Source organism: Musca domestica, unplaced genomic scaffold, assembly GCF_030504385.1.
Source record: "Musca domestica strain aabys unplaced genomic scaffold, Musca_domestica.polishedcontigs.V.1.1 36, whole genome shotgun sequence".
In the NCBI taxonomy this organism is placed as follows: Eukaryota; Metazoa; Arthropoda; class Insecta; order Diptera; family Muscidae; genus Musca; species Musca domestica.
In genome coordinates, this window is record NW_026712318.1 from 8,920,363 (window position 1) to 8,932,557 (window position 12,195).

The following is a 12,195-nucleotide window of genomic DNA, read 5'->3' on the forward strand; positions in this document are numbered from 1 at the left end:
AAAACAAATTTGAATTTACCCATACAGAAATAAAACATTCCTGAATTTGAATTTTACTTACACAAGTAATACATCCCTGTGTAGATAGTGCAGACTATTGTTATTCCATTTTCACTTGGGATAGGGGCTGGTGGTAAGTGGTTGATAGGAGACTGTTGTACATAGGTAATGCCTGCACGCTGAATATAGAACAAATGCTACCAATTTGGTTACAAGAGAGAGCACAGTGTTTTCAAAAAAAGAATTAATAAATAAAAAATAAATAAAAACAAGTAAAAAAGCAGTAAGTTCGGCCGGGCCGAACTTTGAAAAACCCTCCACCATTTAGAACGAATTAGAAAATTTTCAAAAAAAAAACAAAATCCATTAAAAATTCTGATAAAATCTTTAAAGTACATAACATCGGAAGGTGCCGACATATGGGGGGATATACGATATTGTGGACCTATATAGACCAATCTATGTCTGGGGGTAAAGCACTCACTCCTTGAGTAGAATTTCAGACAATTTCATTGAAAAATGTGGCTAAAATCATCAAAATGTCGAATATCGTGGGGAACTGTTATATGGGAGCTATACGATATCGTGGACCTATATAGATAATTATCTTCCAGGGAATAAAGTACTCACAAAGAACTCCTTATGTGGCTAAAGACATCAAAATACCGAATATCGTGGGGAACTGTTATATGGGAGCTATACGATATCGTGGACCTATAAAGACAATTCTATTTCAGGGAGTAAAGTGCTCACAAAGAACTCCTTGTGTAGAATTTCAGACAATTCCATTGAAAAATGTGGCTAAAATCATAAAAAACCGAAGATCGGGGGTACCGTTATATGGGGGCTATACGCCCATCTTCGAACTTAACCTGCCTGCAGACAAAAGGGAGATCTGTGTAAAATTTTGGTGGCCATTGTGCGGAAATGAAGCAAGAAACCTCATTTTGTAACCATTCGTGGGTGGCGCGTGCTGGGGCGTTGATGCTGAGTCCTGTTGGAATACCCAAGGTCTGCGGCCAAAATGTTTGCGTGCCCAAGGCTTCAATACACCTACCAGAATATTTTCGCGATAATATTCGGCATTTATTCTGATGCTACGGTCGATAAATACGAGCGGAGAGCGACCATCGGCTGTTATGGCGGTCCAAACCATCATCATGACCGGCGCTTGAGTTGTGGTGGTCAACAGAAGGTGCACATTTTCAGCTGACCTCTTTGGCAAGTAAATTCATTTTGTTTGCTTACAAACTGTTGGACAACGTATGTTTTCTCTTCAGAGAAAACCAAATTCAGCAGTTCACCACTTTCGGCCAAGCGAAGCAACTCTTTAACTCTTTTGAGTCTATTTTCTTTCTGTTGCGCTGTAAGTTCTTGCACTTTTTGGAATTTCAATGACTTTACCGCGAGCTCATTTTTCAATAATTGCTGAATGGAATATTGCGATATGTTCAGCTCACGAGCCATTTTTTGGCCACAGCGACGCGGTTTTCGATCAAGTCGCTTCTTTACTTTTCGAACTATTTCTGTTGATATTGCTGTTTTCTTCCGTCCAGTTTCTTGAAGTCGGGCTACGCTACCAGTATCACGGTAATGAGCGATGGTACGAGGCACAAAGGATTTATTCACATTTAAATGCTGGAGTGCTCTAACGATTTTCCACCCAAATATAAAGAAATCACACTATGACGCCTGAGTTCCATCACGAAATTTTTTTTATAAAATATTTATATGACAGAATGAAGATAGGAAGATAGGTTTTTATATATTTTATATTTAATATAATTCTCTTCACACTACGCCATTTCACAAGAGAACGCAAATCGTTTTTAAGATTAATTGATACACTATAATTCCATGTTTACTTTAGAACTTATTGCAGGGTTTACCTACTTTAAAATGATTTATATGAAGTATAAGCAATGGATATGGCAATTTTAATCCACGTCCAGTGGGTTAACCCAATTATATGTAAAAGTACTGTAAGAATCATAATAATAATACAGTAAAACTAAAATTATGCCAAACAATTATATGGTCCCACGTTGGGCGCCAATAAAGGTAAAATATTATTTATTTTTTCATATGCTTTCACAGAACGGAAAACTTGAATTTAAGCTATTCCGGGGTTCATTTACTTTTTACATTTTCGCTCCTTCATATTTAACCACTGTGCAGCGATAAAACCGATCTCTACCTTATGTACATATCTATCGACCTTTTCTTGTTCTAGGCATGTATGAGTAGGTTTGTGAGCAAAATAAAATAAGTAAAGAAAACACACAGGGGGTGCCGAAATCATCCCTTAAATATGCCATAGTTTCCAAATTACTATGTTTTTCAAACTATCCTGTCATGAAACCCAAAAAAAGACGAATTAATCCAAACAACAATGTATTGGTGGTGTGCGTGTGTATGTGTACACGTGTTTTCTCGCTTGCATGTGTATTGCAGTAATGTAAAACTCCATTTCATATTTAATGAGTAAATGAAATTCGTGTGTCGTTGTTGTTGTTGTCGCCTGGGTTCTGCCGATTCGAAAGCTAGCGTTGCGGCGGGTAGAGCAGTGTGTAATGAAATGGCAATGCCAACATTCTTATTTTGTATTGCAAACTGTGCGGTTGTCTCTTTTCTGTAAACGGTCTAGAGAGAATTTTTTTGCTTTTGGCTTGAACATTATTTTTTCGAATTTCATTACAGTTATTTTTCGTACGAACGTTAAATTGAAATCGATTGTCAATACTTTATATTCTGAATTGCTTAATTTAGTGAAAACATAGTTTAATTTTGTACTTAAGTGTAGTTTTTACGTTTTGCTTTGCTTTAAGTCCCCGGAAATTAAGTAAAAAATTTTATTCGAAATTTACTTAAGAGTCGGGTTTGAAAATATTTAAGTTAACATAAGCCGACGGTAAAACATTTAACGACCACAAATCGAATCTCAAGTCTGAGACGGTCAGTGAAGATTGTTTGGAAGTTTCTGGAATTGTGGCATTGCCAACAGTTTGAAATCCATTGGCAAGCAGCAGTGGCTGTGGTAAATTCTTCTTCTTCCTCCTTTTCTTGATAACGTGTTTACCGGCATTTTGTGGCGCCCAATTGAAGAACGATAAGACCAACTGGCATAAGAAGCTACCAAAGGATTTGCTAATCCATTTTTTTCATTTGGAATTCATCATCGGAAAGCCACAATGAGTTTTCACAAAAGCAACTCTCGAACGCCTTTGGCGCCAACGGAATATACCGTAAGTTGAACTTGAGCTTTTTTTTTAAATAAAAAAAATTATTATTTTAAATTAGAGACCATTAAGTGATAAATCAATATTTATAATGCAATTTATGAGTAGTTAATCATAAACAATGGCATCTGTTGTTATAACTACCGGCAGCAAATGAAACCTCCCCTTTTGATGGTTGTTGTTTATGGCTCAGCAATATTAGACAAAAGTTTGTAACATAGATAAATTTCGTGGAATTTTATGAAATTTTTAACGACACCTAGATTATGAGTCTTAGGAAGATTCGTCATTTATTTGACGTAAAATCAAAGGAATTGATAATCAAAACGTATCAAAATATTTTTGGTCTAAATATGAAATGGAAATGTGCCGAAGTCTAGCGCTAAAAGGGGATTTCAGTTTTGAAGATTTTGTTATTTTTTTTTTAGTTTTATTTATTTATTTTTTGTTTTATTTTTTTATTTATTTATTTTTTTATTTATTTATTTTTTTATTTATTTTATTTTATTTTTCTTTGAGAAAATATTTATTTGGCATTTACAATGCAGTGTTATTGACATAATTTCTTTAAGAGAGTTTCTAAAGTATTTTCAAATTCCCATTTAATTTCAATATTCGTGCATGCAATATTTCAATTAAATACTATGATTCGTATTTAATGACTCACAATTGTTCATTCAAAATTTTTATTAACAAAAAAAAAAATATTTTCCATAAAACATCGAACATTATCATTTTACACTTGACATATCTAGTGAAATAAAAATACCACAATAGGGTGGAATGAATGAAATTAAATATTATTGATTTTGTCTTATCACTATGACAAGCTATATATGAGTCACGCCAATGGGAGGGGTTTAAAGTCCGATTGACGTATTAAAGGTTAGCCCAATAGTTTCAATACACCTATTACATACACCTATTGCATACAAATCTTTATCCGATTTTACACTGATAATTGAACAATTGCCGTAAATTTAAATATGGGAAAGAAACGTTAGATTTATTGTGATCCCGCTTAACCCAGGACAACATGTTTTTGTTAACACGTTTATAGCGGCATAAAAATGCAGCTCAGCTGACGGGGAATTGAAACGAGGAAAAAACACAGTTAAGTTCGGAAGTGTCGAACATTTAATACCCTCCACCATATGCAAAGCTTTTCATATTTTGTTAGGTTTAAAGACTTTCTATTCAGAAGAGAACGTAAATTATATTGATGATTAATTGTTTGTTTATAAAAATCAGTACTGGAATACTGCATCAAAGTCAAACGCCATTACTTTTACATTTTTTTTTAAATTTTATTGAATGAAAGCAAAAAATGTCGGAAATAGTATGAATTTTAGAATAAGTTTATATTTGTTTGAATTGGTCACCTTTGGCACGAATTATGGCCTTCTAATGGCCAATGAATCCGGTAAACGCTGCCCGAATGTTGCTCTGTGGTATTTTGGCCCATTGCCAGCGATGCGCTTGCTTGAGGTGATCGCCACTTTGGTATTCTTTAGTGCCAACCTTGCTTTCCAAAATACTCCAGACACAATAGTCCAACGGATTGTTATCCAGAGATTTTGGTGGCCATTGTGCGCTGGAAATGAAGCGAGAAACCTCATTTTGTAATCATTCTTGGGTGGCGCGTGCTGAGTGTCCAAGGTATGCAGCCAAAATGTTTGCGTGCCCAAGACTTTAATACGCCCTCCAGAATATTTTCGCTATAATATTTGGCATTCGGATGCCACAGTCGATTAATACGAGCGGAGAGCTACCATCGGCTGTTATGGCGGTCCACACCATCACCATGGCCGGCGCTTGAGTTCCGATGGTCAACATAATGTGCACATTTTCAGCTGACCTCTTTGGCAAGTAAACACGATAATTTTGTTGGTTTACAAACTGCTGGACATCGAATGTTTTCTCATCGGAGAAAAACAAGTTCGGCAGTTCACCACTTTCGGCCAAGGGAAGCAACTCTTTAGCTCTTTTGAGTCTATTTTCTTTCTTGTGCGGTGTAAGTTCTTGCACTTTTTGAAATTTCAATGGATTTACCCCGAGCGCATTTTTCAATATTTGCCGAATGGAATATTACGATGTGTTCAACTGAAGAGCCATTTTTCGGCCACTGCGACGCGGGTTTCGATCAAGTCGCTTTTTTATTTTTCGAACCATTTCTGCTGATATTGCTGTTTTCTTCCGTCCACTACGCTACCAAACAAAAGATTTATTCACATTTAAATGCTGGAGTGCTCTAACGATATCCACTTGTGGTTGTTTAGTCAAATATAAGGAAATCACACTATCGCGCTTGAATTCGATCACGAATATCTTCTTTTCTGGAGAATTCTCACCAAAATGGAAATGGCTGGACAAAATTAAATAACCCCACGTTGGGCGCCAATAAAGGTAAAACATTACTTGGCTCTCTACCACTTTTTTATATATTTGGACATAACACTATCTATATGAACCGAGATCTACATTATATCTTTTTTCTGTCATTAGGAAGAACAAAGTTTCAAAAAATCCCATGGCGCACATTATCAAAACATCGGCAGATACTGATACTGATTAGCTGTCATAGGACAGCCTTTTAAAACTGCGGCTTAAATCTTAAAAATACCGAATAATGGGACCAGTTTGTAATTTTTTATGTCCTCCACCATACTTAGTATATATTAAGTTCGTCATTCCGTTTGTAACTCATCGATATAATAATTTTGAACATAACAAAGTATGATCAGCGGAAAATTTTAAGACGATTTAGCCTTGTTCCTCTGTTGTAATCACGCTAGAGTCAAAGCGAATAAAGATAGGAAGGTAACATTTTGCACAGATCGGACTTTTGTCTGCAGGCAGGTTCGATGGTGGACTATATCGGTCCACGATATGATCGGTATTTTTATGATTGTAGCCAACCCTTTCAATGGAAATGTCTGAAAATCCGCATAAGGAGTTCATTCTGAGTACTTTACCCCCTGGAAGAGTATTGTCTATATAGGTTCACGTTATCGTATATTCCTCATATAACGGGTCCTCCCAATATTCGGTATTTTGATGATTTTAACTGTTTTTTCAATGGTATAGTCTAAAACACCATACTAGCAGTTATCTCTAAGCACTTTACTATTATTTATGGGTCTGCCCTTTTAGCATTAACTCATTATCCTTTAAATCAGACTGACCATATCGTCAAACTGTTGCAGCTGTTTCTTTCCCTCTCTCTCCCTCGTTAAAATATCCACGCCGTTTACTACACCCTAATGTTTACCACAAGTATTTGCCGCCAATGGAAATTTCCATTGTGCAAACAATGCGCAAAACGATCATAACTTCAGGGGAATTGGATATCACCCTGATGCATACACACACACACACACAGTGATACGGGAGGCACACCATCTCAATTGTTTTTTTTTTCATGATCAGCATAAAAATTCTCGTTTCAGAACAACTATAATTTCTTGTTTCTTGTTCCAACTACCTACTGTGTCAGCAAATTGTTTTGGCATTTCAACCCACTGTGAAGTTAACCAAACGAATGACAAATGGGTAGTGATGTCTGGTATTGGGAGTTAGCGTTAAAGGAAATAGATAATCGGTCACGGAAATGTTTGGCGTTTGAATGGCAAGTTCTATGGCAATATGCCATGTCATGTTTAAATTATGACAGTTAACAAATATATTTTCTTTTAGGAAATAAAAAAATATTCGACCAAAAATTTTAAATATTTTTGCGTGCATTTTGAGTTATCCTGGTCATATTAACTTCGCTCCAGAAACTGCAAAAAAAACTACTTTTGCATTTTTTTTACAAACAAACCATTCATGTATCCGAAAAATAAACAACAATTTTTGGCAAATTTTAAGACAAAGGAATTATAATAAAGTTTTTTTCGATCGTGTTTAAATTATTCCAGTGACAGCTCACTATATTGTTTACAAGCATACGAGAGAATTTTCCAGAAAAAAATGTATTCGTGATGGAATTCAAGTATGATAGTGTGATTTCTTTATATTTGGCTGGAAAACCACAAGTGGCTATCGTTAGAGCACTCCAGCATTTAATTGTGAATAAATCTGTTGTGTCTCGTACCATCGCTCGTTACCGTGACACTGGTAGCGTAGCCCGACGTCAAGGAAGTGGATGAAAGAAAACAGCAATATCAGCAGAAATGGTTTGAAAAGTAAAGAAGCGATTTGGGGGTCTGCTGGAAAGGTGCAACTTCGGTTGGTCATGGCCAGCACCATCGCACTGAATTAAAATATTTTGGGAATTTTAACATTTTCTCTTTTTCCCATTAATTTTTTCTTAGCTCAAATCTAAATGTAGGCCTATATACCGCCAGATATTCGGTACGTTTTTAAAGATAAATTACCTTGGGCGCCACTTTCATAAATTTGGTAAATATATTTTGTGCTTATAGAAAAGCATTAAAAATTGATCCTTGGTCTTGCAGGGATATACTACTATAACAAATTTGATAGTTATCAAAGTTTCTCATTTCCCAAAACGAAATTCCGCTATTTTACTTTAATATTTTAACAAAGCTCCACTGTGATTTCAAGCCATAACTAATATTGCACAAATTTTTTTCCATATTTTGCCTTTAAATGACTCAGTTTTTTGTCTCAGCAAAAAGTTGTTGTTGTTTTTGTTTTTGTTCTTTTTTGTCATTGAGAGAAAAACAAAGCATTTTAATGAGATTCTAATGTTACCCTATGCAAATGAGATGATATATTAAAAGGAGAAAACAACATGTTTTGTTACACGAACAGGAGGGATTTTTGTCATGTCGTATACCTTATGAAAATGTAACAAAAATTTGCATTTGTCTCTGAAAACCGGAACATAATAAGCAATAACAATTGGGGTGGGGAGAAGAAAAGAAAAACTTAAGTATTCACACTATCGAAAAAAGTCTCAAGGATTTCTAAGATTGTCACTCCGTGCCATTTTAGAGCGACGATATTAAAGGGGTTAAATAACACTGTGAGACAATTTTAATATATATATTTTTTTTAATAATTACGGGGAGCTAAAAATAAAAGACACGTGTATAGGCATTTCGAAAGTTTACATTGCAATGTAACTTAAATATATGGGCGGGGGAAATTTTCGAATTAGGATTCCTATCCAAAATTTCAAAAACTGTGCAACAAAATTCATTTTTTCTAACAATTAGAGGAAACTCATTCGATTATGAGAGCAGAACTAAAAATTAAAGACACGTATATCGGTGTTTTGAATGTTTACATTACAAAGTACCGTAAATGGAGAGGGCAAGCTATCCCTTCTACCACATTTTTTGAAATATTCGTATTAGTATTCTTTGGAAGTCCTTGGAAAGGTGGAATTCTTTCTTTTTATACCCTACACCACAAGGTGGTCAGGGTATTATGTCTTTGTGCATTTGTTTGTAACAGGCAGAAGGAAACGAGATAGACCCATAGTTCCTTTTTATGATCTGCATAGAATCACATTCTAAGTCGATTTATGCATGTCCGTCCGTCCGTCCGTCCGTCTGTCCATGTATTTTTGTAAACAAAGTACAGGTCGCATTTATTGCCCGATCCAGATGAAATTTTGCAAGGATCTTTTGTTTGGCCCAAGGACGAACCCTATTGAAATTGGAGTTAATCGTTCAAAATTTAGATATAGCTCCCATATATATCTTCGTCCGATTTGACTTTTATTGTGCACCAAACGTGTAATATCAGCCCGAATTGTATGGAATTTTGCATATACACCCAAATTAGGCCTGAAAATATGTATGCCAAATTTGATCGAAATCGGTTCAGATATAGCTATAGCTCCCATATATATTGTTCATCCGATTTGTTATTTTTGTCCACCGCCGCCGTAATATGCACTATGCAACAACAATATTTGGAGAAATATATCAAATACAGCTCAGAAATACATTTGCTAAATTTTATCGAGATCGGTTCAGATTTGGATATAGCTCCCATATATAACTTTGTCCGATTTACCTTTTATTGTGCACCAAACGTCTAATATTTGTCCAAATAGGATGGAATTCGGCACTTACGACCGAATTTAGTCTAGAAGCTACTATGTTAAATTTGGTGAAGATCGGTTCAGATATAGCTATAGCTTCCATATATATTATTCATGCGATTTGTTATATTTGTTACCCACAGCCGTAATAAGCACTCCGTAACAACGATATTCAGGGAAATATATCAAACACAGCTCAGAAATATCTTTGCCAAATGTTATCGACATCGGTTCCGATTTGGATATAGCTCCCATATATATCTTTATCCGATTTCAAATTAATTGTGCACCAAATGGGCAATACAATTCGGAATTTAAAAGATACAAATGCTTCGGCATATTTAGTCCTTTGAACTTTACATTATAATTATAATCATAGCGTGTATGATTGAATTCTCCCATAAAAACTTTTAATTGTTATGTGGAGCTCTACTTAATTAGCAAAGTGGTGTAGGGTATCATAAAGTCGGCCCCGCCCGACTTTAAGACTTTCTTTACTGGTTTTTTGTATGTAGTGTCTTCTGCAATATTACAGATAATAATACGTGTATTATTTTGCATAATCTCACATAACCCAAAAATTTATCTTTAATATACACGAATTCCTTGCGTTTCGTTAAAATCTAGACTTTTGATGTCATCTAGTAGCTATACTAGAATTTTATGACAGATAAATTTGAAAAATATTTTAATTTGCTACGATGCCGTATAAAGTGGGTTTTAACTATTTTTCGAAGGAAGGACCAAAAGGACCCCTTTATTGAATCGTTTGAGGATAAAACATTTTCGACGAAAGCAATACTGCGCTTTTTATCTGCAATATTGCCGAAGACACTATATATCTAATATGAGCGGATTCCAAGGAGTATTAAGCCAAAAATGTCAAAAAATGAGATATAGGGAGGAAATCTTACGCTCTAATTAGGTTATTTTGCGATGTATGTTGTAATCACACTGGAGTCGAAACGAATAAAGATAGGATAAATTTTGCACATATCAGGCAGGTAAAGTTCGAAGACTGGTTATTTCGGTCCTCGACATCGTAATATTCAATATTACGATATATTATATTGTATTCGGTATTTTGATGATTTTAGCTACATTTTTCAATGGAATTGTCTAAAAATCCATACTAAAAGGTCTTTCTAAGCACTTACCCGGTGGAAGAGAAATGTCTATATAGGTCCACGATATGGAATAACCCACATACAACGGTACCCCCCGATATTGGATGATTTTAGAGAAATTATTCACCCGAGTTGTTTCAAATTTCATATTTAGATTTCATAATGGGTACTACAGCCTATGACAAAAAATTGCGTATGCAGGCTCACGTCTTCGCACATCCTCCATATAATGGTATCTCCCAAAATTTGGTATTTTGATGATTTTAATGACAATATTCACCGAAATTATTTGAAATTTCGTATTTGAAGTTCTTAATAGGTACTATAGCCTGCGACATGCAGGTCCAGCTCTTTGTATAGCCCTGATATAACGATACATATCTACATTATTCCCATTGGATTTTTTCCAAGTTTCATATTTTAATATTCGGCCCGGCTTTACCTACAAAATCTGCTGGATTTTTCCTGTAATTATTTTGTTACACCGTGTAGTAATTTAAAAAAGCTAAAAACTAACAAGTTCGAAAATTTAGAGGATTTTCATACAAATTTTCATTCAGATTATCCCTTATAATATTTAACCCGTAGGAAATGAACAAGACTTTTTATATCAGTTATGGAATCTTCATACTAAGTATTATGGTACGGAGAAATCCAAAACTTTCCTGTGTTTTCTACTAAGGAGTTGTTTATATTTTCAATGGATATTCATCAAATGCTGGTTGGAATGGTGCCCAATAAGACGATATCTCCCATTTTTTTTATACTTTAAGGTCAATTTTAGATTTTTCACCTGAATAGGCTACAATTTTGTATTTTGGCTCAATAGCCAGTGAAAACAAAACTATATATACAAAGTATAAACTTTTTTTACAATATCACAGTATTCCTAAACTCTAGAGATTTCCAGAACAATTGTTTTGTTTATTACTTAAAGATTTCACATGGGGGAGGGTAACGAAATTTCGATACTACCCCACTTACGTATTTTTTCTAGCTAATTACTTTCGCATTACCCATTTAAAGTTTTTTAAATATGATGTAATTTCTGTAATATTTTTTGAAATTGTGTGTGTGTGTGTTTTTTTTTCTTTTTGAAATTTTGTAATGATGCATATTAGTTAGAAAAAAATATACATATTTGAATAGTTATCTAAACATTGAAAATGTAATTTTTGTTTTTTGAAAAATATTATTAGTCATTTTGAAGTGGTTATTTTCCGCTAACTTAATCTAAGTGACAAATCATTTGGTAGTTGACGCATGAAGGAATTTTTTAAATACTTATTTTTATTTGCATAAAATGTTAAACTTAACAAAAAAAAAAAATAAATAAATAAAAAATAAATATATAAGAAAAAAGGTATTGTGGGCATTGCTTATAGGCAAAACATATTGAGAGCACAGCATTGGATAGCTAGAATTTGAGTCTATCTTCTCTCTCAGCAGAATGTAACGAGATGCATAAACAACAATTGGGCGCCATATACCAAAATCATTTATGTTTTCCAAATTAAAAGTTTTTATAAAAAACAACAATAAAGGGATAAAGCCTGACCGTTTTGCAACAACAAAATACTACGGTATCCCGAACAAACAAGCCAACACTGTTCTGTTTCGGGAGCTATCAATAATAAATAAGAAAAAAAAAGAACTTTTAATACCCTCCACCATTTGGAAGGAACGTGAAAAATTTCCAAAGAAACTTTCGGAAACTACCACTTAAATGAAAACTGTTATATGGAGACTATACGTAGACGTGAACCTGCTTACGAAATTTTTTGTCATAGGCTGTAGTACCCATTAC

General features: G+C 34.4%; 1 protein-coding gene across 2 annotated transcripts in view; it reads left to right on the forward strand.

Annotated features, from left to right (window-relative positions):
• LOC101892136 (proton-coupled amino acid transporter-like protein CG1139) overlaps nt 1–12,195 on the forward strand; it is an 89,734-nt gene that overhangs the window by 33,972 nt on the left and 43,567 nt on the right. The window contains exon 1 of one of the 2 annotated variants that reach the window (XM_059125906.1): nt 2,596–3,245. The exons of the other annotated variant lie outside the window; for it this stretch is intronic. Coding sequence (XP_058981889.1) covers nt 3,192–3,245 — 54 coding nt within the window. The 5' untranslated portion in view covers nt 2,596–3,191. Of the gene's footprint in view, nt 1–2,595; nt 3,246–12,195 lie in introns of those variants that run through there. 2 annotated transcript variants of the gene reach the window in all.